Raw genomic sequence first — 27,486 nt, 5'->3', positions numbered from 1 at the left:
GGAGTGTTCGCGGCGAGCGAATAGGTAGGAGTCACGAGTGCACGCGGCAGCGGCGGCGGCGGCGAACGGCGGTGAGGAGGTGGCGGTGCGGATGGCGGTGTGCGAGGCCGTGCCTCAAGAGTCGGCAGCGCCGGTTCTCTCACTTGTTGAGTGCGCCGAGTCGGCGGAGTCGACGACGACGAGCAAGAGTGCACGGACCGCGCGGACCGGCCGAGAGACGACGACGCGGTCGCTCGGTGTAACGGTGTTTCCGTTTTCCTCGCGGAGAGAACCCGGTCGCGCGCAAAGGTCGCGGAGGGTCGCGGGAATCGTCACCGCGAGGGGTTGAACACACGCGGGCGAAGTAGTCGATACGCAGGGGGTGACGCGAGGTGGTGGTGGTGGTGGGGGGGATCCGTATACACGCGGTGCAGCCACGTGTGACCGACGCGCGCACATAACACACCGCACAGTTGCGACGTCGCCTCTCGGTGAGCGGTCTCTCGGTGAGGCACAAAAGGCGCGCGACGCGTGTGTACGTACGCGAATACGGCGGTATGCACGGCGGTATTACGTTATTAATAATAAAGGAGCACGAGAGAGCGCGGAAAGAGCCTTCCGGGAAAGGCGGTGCGGCTATTTTCGAGTGCCAGCGAGAGAATTTCCGCCGGCGCGCCGCCGCCGTCCGCGAGCAACTGTCGGCTAGTGGATGCCCATCGCGATACGAGAGGGACCACTAGGACCAGGTCGTGTCACAATGAATTATAGCTCGTGCGACGTGAAGATGACACAGTGAGGTCTTCATCGAGCGACTCCGACTGCCGTACGGAATTTATACATCATCGTTATTCTTGACTATTACTTCGCCGTTATTGTGTCGTCGCTTATTGCAATCGCGCATAGTACCTTCTGTGATAGCAAAGCCACCTGTTCCGTCAAGAATCGTCCTAGTGCTCGTTAAAGTGAATAAAATGTGAAGCTCCGATTTCGAACCGCAGGCGCTGATAGAAATCGCTGGAGCAGGCCGCCGCTGCGTCATCTATAGCGTTTACTATTGTTACTCTCGGTTATTGTTATCTTGATTGTTGCGTATATCGGGATTGCATAACTTCCGGATGGTAGTCTGTTACATAATGATCCAGTAATGATCGGTAGCTCAGAAGGAGCAATTACCGAAGACGGATACGCATCAAAGAGAGACAAGCACGTGTTGCGTTTTCGGTCTCGCATTCGTGTCTTTCGATTTGATCCGGAAACCGCGAGGATTTCGATACCGACCAATGCAGCGTAATGTCCTTGCATTCTTTCGTGTCGCGAAAATAAGTTGAATTTTATTATTGGTCGAACTGACCGCGATTACCGTGTATGAAAAATCGTGGGATCTAAGGAGTGGAAAACTTGGTTGTGTCATGACGATAGTCTGACGGTGTATCCAGAGAGTGAAGGAACGTCGGGGCGAGGTGGAAATTCTTCGAGGAGGACGACGAAGAAACCGGAAGTGATACGTGATGGCGATGAAGAGCCAGAAACACCGGTATGGCACCGGTACCAACATCGGTCCTCCCAAAACTCATTATCCTGCTATCAGCCAGGCTTATTGGGCGCCACAGCCACAAACCGCACCTTATTCCGTTCCAGGTACTGACTTATCAATATCCCAGATAACACAGCTAGATCTGCGCGGAATAATTGTTCTGTAGGATTAGTCACGAGAGCAATTGTGACAGAGCCGCTTCTTTGTCATCTGCACGAGGCCAAAGGCCTCGATATTTTGTACTTTAATACCAAACGTATTTACTGAACTCTTTAAATCCGTAACAATATAACGTCATTTGTATGACGTTCATATTCGGTAAATGAGTTTCGGCTCATGCAAATATAACTCAAAATATATGTAACCAGAATTACAGATGGAACTTCAAATTCAATTGAAAATAACTTGTATTTGCGTTGAATATAATGCATCGAATTTTAGAACGAGAAAGATACTTTCAGCGTAAATGTAATAAACAAGCAAAAAGAATATGAAATATTAACTTAAGAATAATTATATGATGTTAAAATGATGTACTTATTATTTGAATTTAAAAACGGAAATTTTTAACTTGATTTATTTCAGTCATATATGAACGTGGTTCTATCCTCGTCCCAAATTCATTCTGTGATTAGATAAAAAAGGATTTGTTAGTTTTTGTAAGATTCTCGAACATAACCACATGTTCCGAATTTTTTATAATTAAACGTGATCTACATTATATAGGGGAACGGGAGGTAGCCCCGGACAATGGGTATATAGCCTCGGACATTATTAAAATTCAAGTATACCGCGTATCTATGGCCATTGTTGAAACATTCTGCATATGTCGAGATACGCAGAAGGGCATATTAGAATGTTTAAACAATGGCCATAGATACGCGGTATACTTGAATTTCAATAATGTCCGGGGCTACCCCCCGTTCCCCTAATGTGTGATTATAATTTGCTCTCCCCTCTAATCTATATAATAATAACCTTGTAAGGATCGTGCCAAGATAGGTGTAACCGTGTAAAGATACACTATGAGGAATTCATTGTGAAAGAGACTTGTGAAACATTGATCAAAGCACAAGCTTCTTACTTAACCTTTGTATTTAAATTACATTTAAATCGAAGTACCGAAGTGCTTCCATGAGCAGGAAGATATATGTATAGCAAAATACGTTTATCTTCTTGCATAATATATCTTACTTATTTTGAAATGGAAAGTTTCCGAATACATAGATATGTGTCACTTGTAAAGAAAGAATTCATTTCATCGATAGCTACCTCTAGTATCGCTTAGATTATCTACTTTTCTTTTTTTGTGTCGATGGTACGTCGTTATCATATATTGATTTACATGGGACAGAAAAAGAGATACTGTCGTCTAGATCCTAAATAAATTTTAAATTTTAACTTGAAGATTATAGGTATATTTTTAGATGAATTTCTTTTTAGAATGCATATATGTATAAGGTTATCGACTAATCTAGGATAAGCGAATTATCTAGGTACAACTAATGTTTTCAATATCTTATCAGTATCGTGATAAAATAGTTATTACGATAACAGGTATGTAAACATGTTTAGCATAAGCAACATCTCACGCGAAGTTCATGCGCATAGTTAATGCAGTCCGACAAGCCCATGTGACAAGTCCGGGAATGTAATAATCGTTTATCTCGAGTCGCTTCCCTCTTCGATAATAATTATCCGCAGAAAAGCGGCAATGACCGCTTTCGTTTGCGATGATATAATTCGTCCGAAATGCGCTGACGAAAAATCAATTTATCGGCTCGGGAACGATGAGGCTCGGAAGGTGACACCGGCGGTCTGTCAAAGTCGGTGACGTTATGAATAATCAGAGGCGATTTGTGAACCGTCGAGGAAAATGAATAAGTACGTACGTACCTGCATAAATATACATGACCGCGTTGCGTGTACCGCGCTTGAGCCATCACTATTAATAAAATAAAGGTATCCCCCGACTGCATTGGACGTGTACGTGCATGTCAGTGCGCCGCCAGTCAATATCCCTCGTCTCCTCAAGACGTCCGAAGGGATCCTCTCTCGCAGACTATTTTCGGCTGATCGTAACTGGCAACATTCATCGCTGACATTTGAACCCTTTAATAGCTCGTACTACATATGGCCTGTACCCATGTGTAACGCGACCATATTTTTTTTGCATAAATCAATCGTCCAATCGATGTAATAATAAACGTAAAGAGAAGCTAAACTCCGTTTCTCCCTTTTTTGTTTTTCAGTTTTAGACAAATAATTATTCATTATTGCTACAAACTATCTTTAATTTTAAAATACTGTTTAATAAATAAGTTTAATAAATGAGAGAGAGAGAGAGGGGGGGAGATGTAGAGAGAGAAAGTAAGCTGAGTAATAGCATATAGATAGCCAAAAACATTAGAAAAAATCGATTTAAAAATAATCCAAAAATTTGTTATTATCAATCTGTTGAGATAAACTAAACATTCCACATAAGATTCCTTTACTTCAATAATAACTTTGAACTTTTGAAATTTTGACACAAAATTTTCTACAAATACTAATTATTTGATTCATGGCGGAAAATTAGTAATTAAAAATTTTTTTATTTTTTTCAATTTTTTTTTAAGACAATAACATTATTAGTCATGGGGATATATTAACAGAAGTGCTTGGAACAATGGTCGTGGGTTTGGCAAGAGCGAAAGTATATTTACAACATTCTCATAAAGCAATTATTGCAAAGCAGCTGCATTACTGATCGCGGCTAAAACGAGGTTACTCATTCCATAGATTTCGCACGCATAATACGATCAGAAGGTCACGTTCATTAGACTTGATCGACTACATGCACGTACTCGCTTGCTCATGCTTAACTTGATTATCGAAATAATACGCATTATTTCAATACTTAGGTACAGTAATTTCACAATTTGATCCATAAACCAAATCTTGTAACTTGACATAGGAAAACCAAAATGTAACATCTAATTGTAAGTGCAATACCTCAATGCAATTATTCGCAACTATTTGTGACTTTATAAAGTATATAAATTTTTTTGTGCCAAAAGTAATATAGTTTTTAAATCTTATAACGTAGTGATGTTTAATTTGGCAAACCATATTCCGACATTTATCTTCTGTACCACCTTTAATAACTACTTAATATCAGATTACGTCTTGGATTACATTTTGTTTTTCTCTTTTGTGTCATTAGTTTGGAGCGAGTGTGCTTGGAATACTATACGTATTATTTACACTTCTGATTTATATGAAGCAAACAATATATGTGTCTCGTTATTAATTTGTTCTATCTGCTAATTGTCCATTTTTCCAAACTATAATATAATATAATATAATTCTTGCTTCAAGTTACGGATATTAATTTGCCAATGTATTGACAAGTTAAAAAACGGACTTACAAAAGAAGGATTTGATCAATTTTCGGATCAGTTAGACGTTTTCAGGATTCATAAATCACACGTAATGATTTTAACGTCAAGCATCAACCGCGCGTCACGAGGAACAGGGCATTTTATTCTTCAGGCAGTTTCCATTTCTCGCAGTTTTGAGACACGTGGGCGTTCTCGTCGAGCGCGTTTACTCGACAATAGATTTTGCACGAGCAGAAGCGCTTTACGACTTGCCCGGCGATGAAGATAATTTACGGTGATTTGTCGACACGTTATTCGTGCGCTATCGTCCAAGGAATTCACGCTGCTTTCCACATACACCGCGATATATGAGCGCGAAAAATAGCACGTAAAAGTTTAATCATTCGCCTTTCAAGCACGTCGTATAACCCACTTGCCATTTTTTGACGTTTGACCTCGATAGTATCTACAATTTCCATTTACGGGAATTACCAGTCCATATAATGGAATATAATTGTGCGCGTAATGTATGCGCGAGATAAGAAGCGTAAAATTTTTTTTTTACATTCAAACTATCCTCTTGAAAGTCACGCTTAATTATATTAACACACAAAAAAAAATGATAGAAAGGATATACGTACTCCGGTTTCGTAACGACGTAACCTACATTTTGCGGTATAATATTTCCTTTCTTTGATTTCCAAGTCAAACGACATTATTGTCCTAGTTCTTAAAGCATTGATATTACAAACATGCAAGCATCCTTGAAACAGTCGCAAATTATAATAATGTCCTATAATGCCGCTTAGTCAGTCAAAGGACTGAGAAATTGAAATCGCATGAAGTTTTGTGTACAATGCGAAACTGGATACAATATATCGTAACTCTACAACTGCTCTGTACAGTAATGAATCTTTCATTTCAATCTCTGCTATATTAATACATTTTGAATTTCTCATAACACAAAACATGTATGTACCCATTGAACATTATCAACATTTTAAGAGCAAGGGAAAGTATAATCAAAGAGCTTTTGTGCTTCAGAAAGAAATACTTTCATATAGCCCACCATCATAAATTGAATTATTTTAATAGCATTGTATGTCTTGTACTATACTTTATTCCTGAGTAGCTGAAGTAAAAACGAACAATCAGAAGTACTCGTAGAAAAGTAGCTTTGCCATGTGTGAGACAAGGTAGAGAGTCAAATGCAATTTCGCTATCGACTATCGATTGTTTCGCAAAGACAAGCAGACGTGCAGCTCGACCACAGCTGTTTGTTCGACAACTCACGCGAATTCATCGCTATCGATATGTCAAGTGACGTATACGCTTACGTAGACGATTTTTCGTAAGCTTGTCTATGCACATATCTCTGAATAATCAATGCAAACGGGTCATCCGCATCATTACCGGTTTCAACGGTTTTGCATGGAACTAATGATCCTCCTATTTTTTTGCGTATAGCCCGCTAAATTCGTCTTCGGCTTTTTCCGCGTGGACAGAGTCGCGAAAGGAAGAATACTGCTGCGTATAAGTATTCTTATCGCATGTCCGTTACACGTCCGCAAGGTAAAAATATTTAACGCATTTCGCAAGGTGCTAATCAAGATGCGACGGGCACATCCGTTACCCAAATAAGATGGTAGTGTGACGACGTGACTTTTCCAAGTGATTCGCTGCTGCTGCTTCGTATGTGCTTCATTCGTCGAGCATAGCTTCGACATTTTGAAACTCTGACTCGAGAGAATGTCTCTGATATTCTTACCAAGTACTTTTTGGTATCGTCCGTATGTCAAAAGTAAATTCTAAAATTGAATAACTTTATGGTCCGTTTGCGATCTAGTCTTAATATTTAGTATCCAATGTTAATATCTAATATCCAGCTATTTTTTCAAGAGGTTCTAACAGTTTTTTATCAGAAAAATAATAGGTATTATTATGATAGATCGACCAATGAATTACTTATGATTGAAAAATAATATTATATCCAATATTTATATTAAAATTCAGTACTTGGATAAAATAAAATAGCAGTTTCGCCGTGACTAAATCAGAGTCTTCCTTCGTCAATATCGCGGATACCTCATCTAACGTAAGCACACACGTCTCACAATAACAAACTCCATGCACGTTGAAAAATGATAGCGTTGTGTACATCAACGCAAGCGATATCGTGTTGCAGCAACGCGAGTATCTTCGACTAATAAAACTCAATAGGCACGGCTATCATGCAGTTCTTTTGATGAGGAAGTTATTGGTAAGATGTTATAAAAATCAAGAAAAGTAATGAAGCAGAAAAAAAAATTAAGATGCTTAATATAGAAAATTTCATCCAATCATGATAAGAAATGCTCCAATATTTGTTAAAAAAGTTGATACATTTAACATTTATAAGCAATATAAAAAGATTATAAATAATGAAAAGCATGACAGTTTTGGATCTGTATAAATTTCCGCAACATTCAATCTGGATAAGAATCTTCATTAGGCATAAATTGGAACGTCAGTAATGTAGCTCGGTGCATCGATTCGAAATAATCGATAACAGGTGTCGCAGGCGAGGCGGAAAGCTCAGATGAGAATTGTGCGTGGAATTCCGAGGGAGGAGAATACAATAACGAACACACTTTCAAACATCCTTGACTTCCTTATATGCAGGCACGCGGGAAGTTACGTAATGAAACCCGTCGAGTCACGGCAAAGCAGGTAAGAAGGATACGGCAAGAAAACGAGAGGAGGTATCGCCGTGTAACAGAATCCTTTGTCAATGTTTCTGCCGCGTCAGATTGTCCCGTGGAATCAGAAATCTTCCTTTGAGGAGTCGTCGACGGCACCGTCGCTTATCTGAGATCTTTCTAATGAGCCCTTTGCGGATTGAAATGGAAAATGCGCGCGTTCAGCTAATACAAAATAAAATCTTGCGAATTTCGCAAAATATACCATGGCTACGTACTGTAAATTTTAATAACGATTTAGAAAAAATACCTTTATTATTTTTATTATCAATTTCTGAACATTTTATTATAAAATTATTACATATCACGATATTTTTCAAAATTTTTTAAGCTTAATATGGACATTTAAGCGTAAAAATAGAAATTCCACATACATAATGTATACCTAGTATAAAAACTATTACTTACAGAGTGAAATTTTATTTATTTAATGCTCCAATTAATTTCCAATAGCTCAATTAATTAAATTGAAATACCTATTTTTTTATAAATTAAATTTTACTTCACGAGTGATTTATAATAATTTCAAAATGTGATATATCGAATTAGTCAATTAAAAGACGAAGTATAAATTATAAAAAAATATTATAATAATTGGTATTAAATTTAATATTTAAATATATTTGCAGATAAAAAACTATACGACTTATTGCGTTAATTAATTTTATACGTGAAAATTTGTGTCGATTGGTTTGATCTATCACAGTTTATTAAAGAATTTTTTTTAATTTTTAACCAAAATTATAGATGCGTGTTATCAAACTAGTTATGTAAATAGCTCTCATAAATATTCTTGTATAAATATATTAGGTCGTAAAAAATGTCAGATGTTATATTTAAGTCCTATTGCATCAATAATTACCTTCATTTTCACGTCACTCAAGTCACGTCATCAAAATATATAAATAATTCTGGCGACTTTTTATATATAAAAAGAACTGATGCTATATGTGCCAAATTGAAAACTATTTCAGATAATATAAGAGATAACAGATTTTCCAATTTTTTTAAATATATGTTATATTTTACGCATTACGAATAATTTACATCATTGATGTAAATTGTAATCTATTTAATAATCCAATTGGTGTATTTAATATTCAATTAAGTTCCGCATGCATACAAATGAGAATTGGCTTGGTTTGGCTTTCCTGTTGCATAAGTTATCCAGTCGTCGAAATTGTTTTCATTCAGCGAATTATGATATACTAACTAGAATGTTCTTCAGGAAGTCATGTGGCCTTGCAGCTGATGCAAACATATACGAAGCGAATGTCCAGGGAACAGTGAATTGCGTTATCGTAAATGCGCCATTTTTATGACGTGCGGTGACTCGCTTATATCTTTTCTTGCGATTGCTTCAGCGATGAGGCGGCTAGCGAGGAGTTAAGTATAGTCAGGTGATGTACGTGTTTCAACGTTTGTGTGTGTGTGCTAATGGGTTGCGCAAGCGAGACGAGTCGCTACGGTTGCACGTCGATGCTTGACAAACTGCACGTTTCTAATGCACTTGGTTGCATTAGCAAGCAGCGATGGTGGCGTGATATTTCTTCCGCCGTGACTCCGTTTATACAGACTGCAGTCCTACTTAACACGTTCGCCACGTCCCGTTCAAGGCGATCAAAAAAAATAGAGAATTAAGTTGATTGAGACGTTAGAGCGTGACGCGGTGCAAATGATACTGCAATTTGCAATCGAGTAGACAAAATTACTAGTAACTCCATATCCGATTTTTAGCTACTTGGAGATCAAATCTGAACCCAACGCGTTCGTTTAAAAAATCTAAAATATATAACAAATTGTACATAATCTAATATTTTAAAACTATTACGATAAAAAGAAATAATCAAAATTCATTATAAATTCAATGAGCAGTTATCCCTCAGAAATTCTTCCTCTTTTATTTAAAACTCATTTAAAAATCTGTAGTTGGTGTGGATATTTTTTTTATTTAACTATACACTTATTAATGTGTGTAGTAAGTTTGTTGCATCCGATTATACAATATGTAGGTAAACGTACGTCGCTCCGTGAAACTCATATCTAGAGGAAGTTCCACGTCGGTCATAATGTTTTCTAGGACATAATATGCATCCACATATTTCTTCAGAGATGTTAAAAAATTAATTTTCTCGTGCACGGTAGGGCGAGACATCGTTTCGTTTCGCATCGTGTCCTTCCTACGGCAGCGCGACGTCGTTTTCTATTCCGCGAAATACAGAGCCCTCGAGCGTTTCTCTCAAAAGCGCAACTTTACGAACTCAAGGAAAGTTAAGGTTCCGTGCGATGCGAAACGACATCGCGTCAGTGTGTCAGTAGACCGGCAACGAAACGAGTTTCTTACCCGGCATTTAAACGTAACCGCAAAGTACAGTTCCCTTTGCCGGCCACGATTTGGTATATTTTCGATCTCTTCTTCACTTCAATCTCCTCTTCACCGATGATCTACATTCGAGAGTATCAGTGAGAATTACAAAACCAAAATAAAATTTGTGTAATATGTAAAGTTATAGATATGTAAATCAAATCTCGGCGCGCTTAGACGATACACAAATTAAATTAGAAAAAATAACGATTTTATGAATTACGAATTTATATTTATTTCAATTATTAAACGGAATTATTTAAATTATTAGAAGGATTGAGATATAAGTATAACAAATTTGCGTCCATTACTTTGAAATTTACGCAATCCAAAGTTTGTGTATTGTCGCAGGATAATCCACGAATAAAAAATTAACGACAATGAGAGTAAGGCCAGTCAACTAAGAACCGAGGTCAATGTTGAAGTCGTAGCGGCCGACTTCGCAGTTTTGCCGGTTGCGTTCCGCTGAGAAATGAATTGGCAATGGCAGGGAGAAGGCGCCTCCCGTTGCTTCACGATTTACATGCGACCCAGTCTCAGCTGATCGAGAAGTGGTCATTGGCCCCAGCACGAGTCTCCACATCGTTTGGCTCGCGTGCGATAAGCGGCTGCATTTGATTAAAGTGCCTTGTTGTCTGTTTCGTAAACCTTGACTTGATGATTATGCGGATGACAAGGATGAACTTGACTAAACTTTCGTAGGAAATGTAACGAATCAATATAACATATGAATTTTTGTTTCATATTTTGCACATTTACCTTTTCAATTTTAATCAACTTTTCTTTCAAGTTTCAATATACATATTGCTGTGAAGGTCTATTTATATCGTAAAACTTTCGATATGACCCGCTGTATATTTTATAGTTTAGATTTAGATGAAATCAGAGCGTGTATTAAATTTTTTCAAAAAGTCATTTGGAAATTGCCGTTTCTTTATGAAGAATATAATGAAAAATGATATTTCTTATTCAGAACTATTCTACAGCGTGTCCTATAATTGTATCGTAACTGGGAAAAGGGTGCTAAAAATGTTTAGTACTAAACTTCAAGTTGTTAATAATTTTCCTAAATTTAAATCAAGCAATTAAAAGCAATTATTTTTTGATCATCAAATGTAACTAATGCTAATTCAGTGAAATATTATACCGTGCGTATAAGCTCTTGGGCCCGACATGGACCTTAGACCTAAAATACAATAAGATCGTCTACTGGCCCTCTTTGAATCTTCCAACTTTTATCTGAAACATTTTTCCAATAAATCAATACTTTCTGAAATAATTGGCCATTCCGGAACCTTTGGTATATACGCACGGTATATCGAACGATTCAGATTGCTATATTCGAAAGAAATATAGCAATCGACGAAACGATCCGAGCTGATGTGGAGAGGGATTTCACTTGTGACACTTCTTTGCACGTTAACATGCATGCGTGTTCCGCTTTCACTCGTATCGCTAGTCGTGCCGTCCCTGAAAAATCACGTAATTCGTTACGCTCGGCGAATTCCTATCCAGCAAACTCGACTAAATTGCTGAAAAATAAAATGCTCTGCATGGCAGACATGCTTTTTTACTATTTCAAGCCATCGCAAATAGCAACTACAATTTCCATCTGTTATTTGACGATTATATCGACCATGTAATAATTTATTTCACGTTATGTACCACATTAAATTCGCCTTTTTTTTGCATAGGTATAATGCTATAGACTCTAATTGTCCGCTTATTTATGATAAATCATATTTTACAAATCGTAGTATATGTTGCAAGATATGTTTGATGTATTTTCGACTTTTAGCGACAGTCTTTATCAAGTAAATTAGTAAAATATTCTTTTCAAAGCAACTCGCTACTTAAGAACTTATATTACAAAAATATGGGCTAATTTTAATAAAAAATATAATATTAAAAGAAGAAAAATATTACTAATTTTCTCTACAAAAGAACATCAGTCTACTTAAATAAAAAAAATCTATCAGTACATTATTTCTCTTTTTGGAGATACGTAAATAATATAGTGCATTATTTAAAAACAGAAGAAAAGAAAAAAGATTCATATGCTTTTTGTTTCTTTTAATAACGAGGACATATTAAATTCTCATTCACATTTCTACTTAGCATATTAGCAACGTTAAATATGTGGTGCTCCAGTTTTAAGATTTATTTACGCGATATGAAAGAGAGCCACTGCAATATACATGCAGAACAAAAATTAAGTAGTCATGTTTAACGTTGGATATATGATACAAATCCCTCAGTCTATTGTGTTTTTTCAATGTTTTTATTGGTTTAATGGTGATCAGTGACTCCGTAAGAGAAAACCTTGATAAAAGGAAGTAACAGCTGTAATGAAGAACAGAAAAAGAAAAAAATAATTCTCTGCACAGCGTTTGTATGTACTGCTTGTTTTTGTGGTCGGTCATTGCAGCCTGCAGGCTTCAGAAATTTATCAATGGAGACCGTTATTACGCGCGCATGAAAGAGAGAGGCAGAGAGAGAGAGGCGCTATTGCTGGTTGGTAAAAAATGAAGGCCATGAGAAATCCATTTTAGCTGGTGATGTGCGATATTTATTTGAATAATCTTACGTCAGTCTCTATCATTATCGTTATATTTTTACGATCTTAATAAAGATATCAAATCATTTACATCGGATAATTTCGTGCAGAAAATACGCGAATTTTATCATGCTTTAGATTTGTATCACGAATCCGCTCTTGAAAAAGGCACGTAAGAGATTTAATTGTTGCCGCTTTTCCGCGATGCTAATTGATTCTCTCACTGTGCTTATTTCACGAATATCTGTCGTTGCATATATTTTAATAGGTTTGTGTATCAAGGGGATAATAGTGTAATGTGGTAGAACTAGTAGAATATTAAAGCTAAATAGCGCACGTAGCGTGCATCTGTGATGTCTAGTTGATATAATATTAAAATTTAAGTTAATTAAATTACATTGAACAACTTTTGTCTTTTTTACGATAGATATACAAAGAACTTTTTGACATCATTTTTAATTGAATATTTCAATTCATATTATGAAATTTATACATATATGTATTTTTGCATTTGTCTGTTAAAAAAAATTCATAAATAAATCGTGGAATGAGGAATTGTAGTGATTTGCTTTGGAATAACGAAAAAGACGAAAATTTTTTTACAAAAAGTTATTAATGAATTACTGGCATGCTAACTTTATCTCGCGTGTAAAAATTTTGATCTATTTCCAGCATTTTATCACTATTTTCGTGCTATGTGATTTTAGTAAAGCAATCATGTAAAAACATCTGATAGTGCACTCGAAGGGACATTTATCTTGATGTATTCGAAGGCAATGTATTTGTATGTATATAGTGTATAGTATAGTATATTGGTTATCTTTAAATAGGTCATCCTTGATGAAGATTTGCTAAATATAGAAATACCAGTCATCTAGCAGCGATAACAGTTAATGAACTCGCGTTTAAGTCGACCGTGACATGCACCGATCTTTAGGTATTTGCGGTCTTTAATTCTTACATATATTTGCGTCGTATATCGTAAACTACGCAATAATCTAAATTTTCTTTGACAGTTATGTTTTAGATTATTACTTTAAATATTTTATATTGATTGTTCTATTCTAATTTTATTGCGTAATTTATTGCTAAATGTGTTGCCGATTTGAAGATATTGCCTATCTTAAGCAATATCTTAAGCGAAATCTATAATACACATAACTTGTATAGATTTTATTTTCCCAATAGCTCCCAATGTGAATAAACGAACGTACAGGCATGAGATAGGTTGTCATATGTTTGCAATTATTAGAATTTGCTCTTTGTTCTTAGATTTAAATGCACGATGCAAATACAAGCGTATATCATAAGCATATTTACTGCGTGGCGTGGAAGTATAACTTTTATATTTTTGCAAAGAAAATCAGAACCCATAAAGTTAAACATAAAATTAATGCAGAACGCATAAAAATCAATGAAATTCAAATCAACTGTGTATCAGTCTCGCCTCTTCCTGGCATCGTCTCTGTTTCCTGGCCCCATAGTTGCGCCCACAGGCACGTAGCAACTAATAACTAGAAATTACACGAGAGCCTGGCGTGGATGTTCATTTGATCGACCCAATAACGAATACCCGGCATTTCAACTCGGCCGCCAACGTTTCGCGATCACGGTCGCGTAAACACGGCACAACCCGCTCGTTCGTAACGCAGTACGCGCAAATTGCAGGCGAGCGCGATGGCTACCGTCAGACCTAGTTTACCCGATCAAATTGCAATGGTGCGCGATTGAAAACGGGCGAAGGCCGAATTAACGTCAGGACGTTAATTATCCTCGCATTGTTGTGTCGAGAAAAAAGTTCCTCGAGGGTGTCGGCATCAGTATTGCGCGCGCGCACGTTTACACACACGTCATCTTCGTTACGCAAATATATAATCCTTCTGCCGCGTAACATCGGTTGATGGAAGGAACTGCAGCCTTAGCTGACGCGATGATGCCAACCTTGAAATGAACAACAGTACGCGTTGCTTTTCCTCTGTGTTCTCCTTGCTTAGGCTGGTGTGAAATTCCAGGATACACGCGGTGTATTATCGCGCGCCGTTTATTCAGGGCTGCATCGCTCTGCAGGCCGGGTACTTTACGTTGCGTCGACGTAAATTAATCTGTGGTTAATTAATTTCCCTTCTCAGTCTATGCCATAAGCAGAGCCGCAATGTGAAAAGAGACATTCAGTCATCAATCAAATTCGGCCAATGACTTCATGTTATTATATACTTATGGCGCGGATGTTCTTTGAGCACGGTTTAAAATAATTGAATTTATCACTGTGCTAAATCTTTAAGGAAATCTTTCTGTATTGTTTCCTGAGAATCATCGCTCATTGTTTCAACACGGCAGGAATCTTACAATTAGACTCGATGAAGGTTGAATTTTCGAATATCTCACAGCCAGAAGATGTTGCTCCAAAATCAATGTAGGCAATTTTTTCGAACAGCCATTCAGCTCGAGAAGGATCTCACTGTAGAATGATATTCCGTAACGCAATGCAGTTAGTTTACGCGTTGCGGGATTTTATACGTTCCGAAAATAGCCGAGTGCGGTAATCATGAATCGTTGTTTCGCGGAAGGCAATCATTCCGTTCTATCTGCACAAACCGCGTGTAACCGCGCGAATTGTTCCTTTTTTTTTTTCATTCGATGATTCCAGAATTCGCGGTGGATCGCGTTCGGACTGTGCTACATACGAGGCGCGCGAGATTGGCGGTCTATCCTTGAACATTCGTTCATAATAACGCTGTTTTCAACCTGTGCAAAACAACGCCCTGCAGGCAACTTGCGTAACGCTGGCGCGCGAAACATAGACGTGATCTCGGCAAACGACAATTCGCAGAACAATTATAAGAATACCGCGCCTGAATACCGATGACTTTCTGATATCCAGAAATGCCGCGTTTATTATTTTTAATCGCTTTTTTCATACTATAATTATATGAAAAAATCTCACAAATTTAATCTATATGCAATCTATTAAAGATATTGCTAAATAAAATATGAGACATCTAAAATGTTGTTTTTATATTTTATTTTTATCAATGATACAACTCTCACCAATATATCTTCAACTATCTCCATGTCGCATATAAGTTAAGAAAAAATTTATGAAATTTTACATTTTGCTAATAATCATAATGTTAACATTTTTGCACATATTAATTGAAATGCTGCGTAAAAATGTATGAAGTATGCATAAGAGAATTCTTTCTTTGACGTAAAGCACTGCTATTTCTGGCGGAACAAGAAAAATGTAGGTCAAAAATATTTAAAAATCGGGCAACTCAAAGAGCAGCGAAACATATTGAAGAAACTTGCGACATTTTTCCATACCTATCTACGCGATGCATCGCGGGAATCGCGTTTGAAGTCACGACGAAACCGTATCCTTCAAAGGTATGTCGAGTTTTAATGATCGCTGCGGAGCAAAGTATATTCGCGGTATGTAAACGATATTCCAAAGTAATTTTAGTCGTCACGAGTAAAATTGGTAGCCGTACCGGTCTCGATATTAAAAATGTTATATGGAAAGGACTTTGTATTCCCTTGAAATATATTTAAGATACTCGCATTTCATAAGTGAACATGCGTAACTCTATTTCATCTAAATGACATTAATTTTAATGAAATTTATTCGAAGAAGCAACACAATATCACAAAGATGGAAATTTACTTTGATTATTCTGATCTAATTTAATGTAATTTAGCAGATTGAAGATGAAAGTGATCATAAACGAATCACATTAACAATATGAAGACTGAAATTGTCAGTAATTACTTTTCAAAACTTTGCAAAAATTACTCTTTATTTTTATAAAAATGAAGAAATCATTGCTTATAGAAGCTTTCTTTATATCTTGAATTTTTCAAATCTAACTACACTTAAGTCTGTATGCACAGCACAGATCTGCCTTAATCGCGGGAGTAAATAAGAAAAATATTGAAATAATTCTCTGGTCGACGGAATATCGGCAGGTAGCGGGTAGGTCGACGATAGCGATGGCACGAGTCTCGAAAAGAAGAAGCAGCGCGCACGAAGGGAACCTCAGATCATATATCTAAAGAGAGAACATTTTCCCTCGGAGGTGGAGCATGGGGATTTCACTTGAGGGAACCTCGGCGATACTAACGAGTCGTTTCAGTCGAGTCGGAGAGTCCGCTCGGGACGAGCTTTTCTCTCCTGTCTTGCACGGCGAGACGGACGGTTTCGCAGAAACCGGCGGCCATCCGGTTGCGCAAGAGAGGATTGCGATTATTCTTCGGTTAGGCTCTCGGCTCGTTGCCGTATGCTCCGGCACTACGGTACCGTACGACGGCACAGCCGTATATGCCGTCGTGCACAGTTGTGCACACAGCTATGCACGGAACGGCTACCTGTAGTAATTCATTTACCGGCTCGATATTTAGCCTCGGATGCACTGAACGCATGATTATTGAAGCATATCCGAAAAGTTATAGGTAAAAATAATAAATATATAAAAAATGTCGTTTAAACATATCTATTCTTCGACTCACTCTTTAAATTTGATTAGCTTTATCATAAATTTAACAAATAGGTATTTAATAAACAAGTTTTACTCGTTATTTATTTAATTTGCAATTGAAAATTATCTCGATTGAATCAAACAGCTTTTTAATTACCTATACATTTCGCCAAATTAGTTTTAATTATGACGATTATTGTTGTGAAATATTTTACAGTTAATACATGAATACATAATTTTATAGACGACATGCGTATATTGTCGTATTATTTGTCGTGTAATATACGTAAAATTATTTGAGCGTGAGAGGTTTTAAACTGTCGCTTAGAGGTCTCAACAGACATAAATGCGCCACGTAGTGTCGCCACGCCGTTATCTTCCGACTGCAATATAGGCGCGTACCTCCTCGTCCGTCGTGCCGTTGCGAAAGCAACTTTACGCGACTTATTTTCAACGTGCTCATTTGCGCCGCGTGTGTTCGCCCGCCCGCGAAGAATATTAGCTTCCACGTCGAGTGAATTCATACCTACCTATGTTGCTGCGATGCATTACATTCCGACTTTATGCAAGAATTTATATTACAGCTATGTAACGTAACAGCACCGAATTTCTGTATATGTATAACCGTATGATTCTGGTTAATTAATTGCTCGTAGACAATGCTTGTCCATCACGTTGTTTCGAAAATCTCTTAGATTTATAAGATGTAATATTTTTTTTATAATCTTCTATAACCGTCTTACAAATTAAAAGTTTGGTAAATTTTCACGTGTGTTTTCATCGTGGTAATTTGTTATGCATTGACTTTATAATCTCGGAATTCTAAAAAAAATTACAAGCTATAATACAAGTACTTTTTTTGCAGGACAGAATATCTCTTTGAATAATTACATGTGATAAAATATAATTGTAAATTTATATTAATGACGTCAGTGGGTAAAATTGTGTTCAAGAAAACAGATATGATTTATTACAAATCGTTGGTCATAGATACGTACGTCGATCAAAGTTACAATAGAGGACAGTAGAAGGCAATAGAGGATTGTATAACATTCGGACTCTGTATTTAAACTTTTTCTTTTTTTGCTAGGTACTGAACCTTGGATATCTTGCATATGCATTAATGATAATTTATAACAAAATGTTAAAGATCATAGAACCATGCAAATTTATTCAGATGATTATGTTAATTTGATTTTAATTTAGCTTGAATAATTATTCTAACATTATTTGCGTTCCATGATGAACGTAATTATACAACAATAAAAGTATATTTTCGTTGTTCATTTTACGTATAACAAAAAGATATTTTGTTGGTGCTGCATTATTAATATTTCTGTAAAAAAGAAATAGAGAGGCAACGGAGGAAGAGCTTTTGACACGTTTGCGATTCTTGATGATAGCGTGTATATCTTGCGTGCAACTTGGCAACGCGTCGATGTGCCTATTGCGGCAACTAGAAAACGATTACGGTTAAACGTGTCGAGTAATTACACGATTATCAGGACTACCGATGATTACCGGCAATCGAGGCGTTCAAGTTCTTGCTTCGTAGCTTGCAATTTCATGGCGTGAGCAAAATGCGAAATGAAGAACGAAGATCTCGAAGGTCGTGAGTGACCCGCAAGACCGGTGCTATTCTCACGACAATTTCATTTTGAGAAGAACGTAGTCGCTGACCCGCGTTTTACATATTCATACGAGTTTTGCATAGCAACATGCATATGATAAGTAAGCAGTAGTCGGGGATTAGTGTCTACTGCGTGTCCGCATGATCCTACAGACGTAATAACAGCTGAAAGAACTTTGGCTAAAACAATCATTGCACTTGTAGGAAAAACGTGGGATGTCAATTATTTTAATAAAAGTGAAAAAGAACATTGTCTTCTTTCATTAAAGTAAATTTTTAAATTTACGACAATTGTAGATTTCAGTTATCATTTATAAAGTATTTTTTTCAATTATAATATGATAATTTTTCGTGTCTTGCGATGCGAAACTAGTTTCTAATATTGTAAGCAAACATCTCATTTGTCATTACATGTAATACGCTCTTTATTACTTTATTTCAAGAATTTAATACATTTAAAAAGTTAAAGTTAAGTAACTAGTCAAATTTGAATAATTTCAGTTTGTATTTGTTAAATTGTTGAAAGTAAATCTTATATTGGAAAGAATTCAAAAGACATGTAAATAATAGTCTCTGAGACAAGTGACATACATTTTTCCTAGGCGTGTCATGTATGATTTGATCAAACGTCAATGTGTGATTAGATTTTCATGACCATAAATAATCGATGCTGATATTTTGCATAGAGATCGGATAATGACGTAAATATTAATTATTATGCAAATCTCTGCTAAGATATCGAGGTTGTAACTCCATTCTCTTTAGAAACTCGTTTATTCTTTTACAATGTCAACTATAAAAAAGATCCTATTAAACTTACTATCATTACAAATGTAAATTTTGTTTCAGTATTAATGCTACTTGTATTACTTGTATAACTTGTATTATTACTCGTATTGAATAAATTTATATTTGTATCGGAGAAATTAAAATAAATCAAATTTATGTAAATTAAGTTTGCAACGGGAAAATTTGTTCATAACATAATATGTACATCAAAAGCGAGAATTCTGTCACGGATTTAATTTACGTCAAAATACGTTTGTATATTTATTATTTTCAAAAGAATCTCATGTATCCTGTATCCGATACGATAAATAGAAATTAATTAACAGTTGCATTGATAATATTTGATAATATTGCGTAACTAGCGCATTTCACTTTTTCTTCCAAGTATATACTCCTACTCATAAAAACGTATTATTTTAGAAAAGATAAATTTTTCAGTTTGACGAAGAACAATGATGAGGGAGATGCAAAATAATATATGAAACAAACGTATCTGAAACAAAACATATAGCTGTAAATCAGTTGGAGATCGGTAAAAGAAAGTAGGTCACAAAAAATTATTTCAGTATCCGAGAAATCGTCTTTGTTGAAGCCCTTGAAAGTAGGTGATTCCGTATGCGAAGAACGTTTCGGGGTTTCGTCAGGTAAAAAGAACCGGGCAAATCTACATGCGCTGACGATTTTATGAGTAGGAGTATATACTTGGAAGAAAAAGTGAAATGCGCTAGTTACGCAATATTATCAAATATTATAATACGTAAAGTTTGAAACAAGCAAGATTTATAGTACGTATCTTGAAATATAATTTATTATATAATAATATAATTAGATATTATAATTGTAGTACAATTAAATAGTATTTTATAGTATAATTTGAATAAATAATTATAAAACCAAATTTGAAGCATTTAAAACAATATAATAATGTACAACATGAAATTTAAAACATTATTTTTAATATATAATTAAAAAAATTTTACTATTTGTTTTAAATTTTCTTTAATTTTAAGTAATATTATTTTAAATCATATTAATAGAGATTGTTTCTAATAAAAAAATATAATATAAAGAGAAACTCTCTTGCGAAAAGAAAAAGCGGACGTCTTTAAGAAAGAAGTTAGCTGCGCGAGGGAGCGGTAAGCAGAACGAACTGTATGTCGAAAAGAGGGAGTCTTTTCCGGTGAAAGGACGTGCAAGCTAGAGGACAAGGATAGCATATAATATGGCTTTGACCGCAGGAACCAACCGGAAGCGCAACACGAGACACCGGATCCCATACAAATGCCCAATTAATGTACCCGCTTATGGGTCTTCATAGTCTGCTGGGGATAACGCGGTACTGGTGAACTTCATCTACTATTCCGACGTGTATGAGGCATCATTCGTATCCTTCGTATATACGTCCTTAACGATGGTGATACTTGGCGCTCGCAGTCGCGATCCACGATTTATGGCGTCATTTGTTCTCACTGGCGGTTGTGCGATCGCGAGGAAGATATTTGGTGGTCACGAGGGTGACAAGGGTTTCAACGAAATGTATGCAGTCTCCGGTAGAGGATTCATAATGGGAATTTAGCTCTTTCAAAGCTTTGCGAAATGTTCATTCTGACGAAATTAGTTTTGCTTGCTCACTTACAAAAATTTCTTGAAGAGAACTTTTTATTTTTTTAGTTCTCTTCTCTATTCATACGAATTCTCCTATTTAGAGCTGAATATACATATTTAACCACTTTGTCTCTTTGTATCGTTTCAATATTTATTTTATAAGAAACTTGATATCGCTTTCAAAGTGGAAAGAATCAAGTTAAGCACATTCATGTGATAGTAAATGTGCTATGGAATAGAATGGGGACTTTAATGTAATTGTGTTACGCGCGGTTGAAATGAAAAATATAATACTCTGGTTTCCCAGCAAATAATTTAAACGGAAATGAGGACAGTTATGCAGGCTCCGCTATGCATATGCTAAGACAGTTTCGTTCGCAGGTGCCTTCTCTAACTGGCTCGTTTATCACTGTCTACGTATTAATCACTGTGACAGGATTGGTTTGTATTTTCATTGGACTGCAAATTCATATCACTGCACGATGACTACTGTCCGTAAATGTCGCTCCATAAAATAGAACAATAATTGTCACCTTTGTAATCTCGTGCATCATAAAGCGTAAGTTACCGTCTTATTATTGCAACCGTCAAAGTGCTAATCGGAATTCCAAGCTGTCTATAAATCGCTACCCTATGTCTGACGTCATTTCCTGCGAACTTCGTCAGCGACATACTAATGACCGCATAATTGTGACCGAACGCGATATGGATACACCTGTCGGTGCATCGGCTGCCAGATTGGCTTCGAGATGTGTGAATTTCTTTCAATTCCCGATTTAATAATTTATTCTTAGATACCTAATCATAATTCATCAGCATTTTTATCTATAGATTCTCGTTTTTTTTATTTTATTCAAAAACTTTACATCTATTTTTTTTTTTATTCTTTCTCTACAGATATTTATCTTCATATAGCTAAAGATTTAGGAACATAGTTTCATAGATAACTAATTCTGTAGATCATTCTATGGATAGAAAGCGGTGCACTCGGCATATGCGAACGTGGCAATTGAATTAACGCAGTCAATTCTCGTTTCTTAAAACGCGGCGCGTGGCCTAAAAGCCGTAGTGTTAAGAGAGCAAGAATATTCCTGGCGAGACTATATGCTACACAGTGAATACGAAACCAGCAATGAGACAAATCTAATCCTCCTTAGTCGGTGGCAAGAGGCCAGTTTTAATGATTATTAATAATCAGTATTCATAGAGCGGCAAACGATTACGCTACTCGAGAAAAATGTTTTTAATTAAAACTCACGTTTTGTAAACTTTCTTTCCTTCGAATAGCTTTAGGTACAGCCGCAAAAAGTCACCATAAGAGATATAATCTCGAGATATGTTTCGCAGATATTCGAGCAAGCTTTCAAGTGAACGTCTCGAATTTAAATCAACTGGCCGAGTTAACAAGAATTTGTTAAAAATATTCTAATAATTTTATTTTAGTGCTTTTAAATTTATTTCGTGCATTCCAAATTTTTATTTAGATAATATAAAATATTTATTGTAATTTTAAATACACTGAAAAAAAGTTATTAACTTTGACTAAATATTTTCAACTGATTATTATTTTTTTAATTGAAATATTTAAGTATTTGAATCAAATTACATCATGTTAGATTTAACATGTCGTATTTAATTTAAATACATAAATATTTTAATTTAAAAAATAATAATTAGTTGAAAATATTTAGTAGGTTAATAACTTTTTTCTCAGTGTAATAATTGAAAAGTGGAAAATTCTATTCCGTCAGTTTTTGTATAATCCGAAATTTCAATCTTGGAATTTATATGGTTGAGTTTTTAGTATACTCCAGTATAATGACACTTCTATCTATACATCAGATAGTTTTATGTCATATACCGATTACGCGTATTAGATACGATTAAATCATATTTAATTATGCAAATCTTTCAAAATTGAAAATAATTCTCCTCGAACAATTAAGGATATTATTACTTTCGCAACATTCTCAATTTTAAAGTTTTATTCGGATATAATAATTCAGAAATCTTTATTGACAAATGAAGCATTGGTCCTAGAAGACGAGTTTTGACGGAAATCAAAGTGTACGCTACGCTTCCGGCGATGCGTATCGTGCAGCGACTCGTTCTTGTGCCGCGCATCTCGAAAAGGCACATCGAAACGTTTCCCAACGAAATTCTGGGGTTCCCTCGCTTTTGCATGCACGATCCTAATCTCGCGTTGGTCTTTTTCTTGCCGGCCTGTAAGAGCGTCGGTTCATTCGCAACGTCTCGCGCTTCGATGCATCGTGCCGCGAAAAAAAGGCGAAATCGAGTATAAGGAATAACGGCGTGGTAGGTTGCCGGTTGCATATCGAAGCACGAGGATCGATTTGAGGATGCCTGGCTCGGAAATTCGTTGGAAAATTATCACGTTTCGCAAGCTGCGATTTAATTGCCCAAGTTGTGAATGAGATGCATAGAAGATCAAATCGAACGCAACCGACCGCATTAGCCACCAGCTGGCCACAAGCATTTTGTTTGTGAAAGTCAGACACCTATTTGTATCGAATAAACGCTTCCTCGCATCCGCGAAGAGAGTGTAAATTATCATTAACACCGACTAATCTCACGGAACTTCCTACGAATAGTATACTTTTCACCACGTGGGACTTGCGTGAGCGACATTTATTTAGCAATAATTCTCCGATGGACTTTGATAACGAAAATTATTTGATATGATTTATATGATATTTTTATCACATGTAAGTATATTATACGTTTATTTTATTCGACACTTATAAGATTATATCCTGTGCGAACAATAAAGATATAAAAATCTACTTGTTATTTTAAATTTTATTATGTAAAAATTTTAGATCGGTTAAATATAGAGTTGAATATTAAACAGTATTTGAGTTTTTATGTACATGAAGATATTATACGCGTTGTATCTTTCAAAATTATAATCAATAATCGATAAGTTGTGCCATGCATAAAAAGCTGCATGTCTCTTGCAATTTACAATGACTTTTGTATTATTGTTTGCTCATTATACAAATCTTATAATGCTCGATCGATAGAATATGCGCAATACTTTGATACACGTATTTCGCGACGACGACGTGTTGCAGACATCCTAACGGAATATTCGGTGCGATGCAAACATTCCGGCAGGCGCGATCTGCATCTCATATCCGACTGCATGATCCGACGTTGCGTCGTATCTAGTTTGCACGTGAATTACATTACAAATGCAGTTACAGAGACCAGTACCTCTGTATCGCGCTCTCATTTTATTTCCACGTTAATAGCCTCACGTCCAAATGTGATTACAATAAGCTCGACATTACCCCGATGGCACAATAAGAGAAGCATTACCCAGAATTAGTAATATATATGCATATATTGTTTTGTACGGAATATGTATAGAATCCCTATGAAATTAGCACCTATTTTCAAAATCTCAATATAATTGATATTATAGGATCTTGACTTTCTCCAATAGTTCTAAAGTTGCTGATACATTTGAAAGTCTTTTCACGCGCGATTAGGTAAATGTAAATTTGAAGATATGGGGTGCCCACTTTATATATTTATTACACAAAAATTGTCTCTAACTTACCACTTTGAAACAAATTTTGATTACAGCAAATCACCTCAAATTTAACAAGAGACAATTGATTTTGAAAAATATCTTATTTCTTGCTTTCTCGGTTTTTCTCATAGTTGCTCAAAAAAATCTCTCTTACAATCTACTCGACCAATAATTTGTTTGATTTCCTTTTTCTTATCAATTACTGCACGTATTATTTTCGTATGTGAATTAAAATGTGATGATATATTTTACTAAGAGACACACACACAATTCGGATCTCTCATCTTTATTTTCTGTCTGACTACGACTCCACCCTCGATCGATCTCGGAATACTCGATACGTTGACCTTCGTATACGCGGGTAATATCCGCCCCTTCTGGTCGCAACGGGCGGAAAATTTCGGTCCGTTTAGAAGGAAAAGGGAAGGGCATAAACCAGCACCTTCGGTATTTAATAAACATTCCGCGAAAGCCGCAGTTCCGCTGGAACGCAAGAGAGGATGAGGGAGGGAGGAGAATTTGTCTTCCGCCCCCCCAGCCGCCGGCTGCCTTTTTACACCGTATTTTCCTCGGGAAGGGAAAGGGCTTAAAATTTTCATTCGATTTCCGCGGGAAATCCGATCCGTCGTTGGCAACCGCGGGTATCCGGTCGCTAGGGGCTGCGAAATTAATTAAATCGTTAACTGCGGACGAGTTTGCCATAGTCTGGACCGATATATCCAGCGCTTTTCTCGTCCTTTCTCTGCTCTTCCCCGCGGCATGGATCAACCTCTCCATGGGTGAACTCTCTTGATTCTCGGGTCTCAGTACATTTTTTTTGCCATTTTCTTTTTTCGGACGTTTCGGTCAGACACAACCCCTTAAATGCGACTTGTTAAACGCAAAGGGGATCATTGTTACAGGGAGTTTTCATCCGGATAGATTGAATTGATGCAACAGACAAATTTTCCAATCAAAGGGCTTTACTTTAGGATTTACTATATATTCCTGGAAAACCGGTATTGCCGTGACAGTATCACTGCTGCAAAATAACGTCAAAATGATCGGGAATGATAGGCATATAAAGCTAATGTTATATCTTTTATACAAGAATTTATTATAAAAATAAATTATTATTATCTACATATGTAATATCAAATTTCAAAGCAGTTTATACGATTAAATTTATATTATTTATTAATACAAGAATTTGTTATACAAGTAAATTATTATTGTTGTCGCTGTAATAACGAATTTCAAAGTATATTTTATATTATCGATATCTCTTCTATTCTGTTATATTCTGTTATACAGCAAGCATTACAAAAGTCACGGCATTATTTATCAGTATTATGGGCCATAATTATTTGCACATAAAGCGCATTGGTGATTTCCGGAAACATGATCATACGCAATCGTATAGCGTATGAATTTGATATCAAAACTTCTATAGATACATTGCGCGCACTATAAATCGATGTATGCTAGATTTCAATTCGCACTAATATGGCGCATAGCTCGCGAAACGTAGCATCGGTGTTCCTTTGATAACGCGCGAATTGGATTGCAACATTTGACAGAGAGCCACAATTTTCACATATTAATGCTCGTCATGTTTAGACCTCTTATTAGCCGGCGAATTTGCATAGTTCGATATTAATATTAATATATTAGTTTGTATTAGTTTATATTATTAGGGCACCGAAATATTAATTAATATGACGCGAGTCGCTGTTGCATATCTAATGCTCATGCAGCATTTATACAAAAATAAGTACTTGGACACGATGAAAATACTGGTTTAATCTTTCTCGAAAAAAAATATATAGGTCGCACAAATGAAATAACTCGCAATTGTAATTGTAATACGTCAAACTTCATATATACAATGCACAAAATTTGAATTATTTCGATTTTCTTAATACGCGTCACGCAGAGATAAGCGCGGTGCATTAACACCAAGAAGATTCACAGGAGAATTGAATACGTCTGACGGGGGATGAGAGAAACGAGGATAAACTCGAGAGATATATCCGAGTATTTTGCCTAGCCTATCCCTCGCGACGCCGAATTTACATAAGCGGCTTTTCTCTGGGCGAAGCTTTTCTCCCGGTCCTAAACAAATATTGACCAGGTCGCCTCTTCCAGTGGTCGGTGCCATCGTCAAATGGCCCATAGCTAGCCACCGTCCGCATTATCCGTAAACGCTTATTAAACGGTGGGCGAGATGGGAAATCATGATGTCACTCCGCGACCTCGACTCGAGACGACGTGAGTCAAAGTTTAAGCACGACGTCATATCGTACAAAACACTCGTTTTCTTTTTTTTTTTTTAATTAATTGATTCCGTTTCTCGTAGAGAGATCGTCGAGAATATTAGATGACGATTGTTAGTTTTTAATCTGCAAAACATTAATCTTTTATGAATGATGGTTGAATGCCATTTATAAAATTTTAATAAGTTTGCTCAGATAACCAGAACTTGATATAAAAATAGCGAAATTATGTCTTGCATAACGCTTAATAAAAGAATTTTCTTCTTATGTTCAATAATTCTTATTTTTTTAATCTTATGCAAACTTTACTACCATAATGACATACTGAAAATGCCGAGTGCTACTACTTATGAAATAATCAATCATTCTGACTGTCATAGTCGTCGTAAACTTAAAGAATAGAGAGAAAAAGTAGTGAAGTTTATATCATTCGATCGTCTGTAATAATTCAAAAAAATATATAACCATAAAATATCAATTAAATTAAAATACCCAGTTGTAAGAAGCACAATAAATAAGTAATAAATGAGTAACACACTTAATTTATCCATTATACGCAGTTCCGTAGAATAACACAATCTTGCTAATAATAAGACTATAGTTACGTTATTCGATTGCATGATTAGTCAGTCAGACAC

General features: G+C 36.1%; 1 protein-coding gene across 14 annotated transcripts in view; it reads left to right on the top strand.

Annotated features, from left to right (window-relative positions):
* LOC112456997 (CUGBP Elav-like family member 2) overlaps positions 1 to 27,486 on the top strand; it is a 334,288-nt gene that overhangs the window by 285,609 nt on the left and 21,193 nt on the right. The window contains exon 1 of one of the 14 annotated variants that reach the window (XM_025019838.1): positions 139 to 1,617. The exons of the other annotated variants lie outside the window; for them this stretch is intronic. Coding sequence (XP_024875606.1) covers positions 1,488 to 1,617 — 130 coding nt within the window. The 5' untranslated portion in view covers positions 139 to 1,487. Of the gene's footprint in view, positions 1 to 138; positions 1,618 to 27,486 lie in introns of those variants that run through there. 14 annotated transcript variants of the gene reach the window in all.

This window comes from Temnothorax curvispinosus, unplaced genomic scaffold (genome assembly GCF_003070985.1).
Source record: "Temnothorax curvispinosus isolate PA1 unplaced genomic scaffold, ASM307098v1 QBEX01007396.1, whole genome shotgun sequence".
In the NCBI taxonomy this organism is placed as follows: domain Eukaryota; kingdom Metazoa; phylum Arthropoda; class Insecta; order Hymenoptera; family Formicidae; genus Temnothorax; species Temnothorax curvispinosus.
Note: the sequence above shows the minus strand (reverse complement) of the source record. Positions and strands in the feature narration are given on the sequence as shown.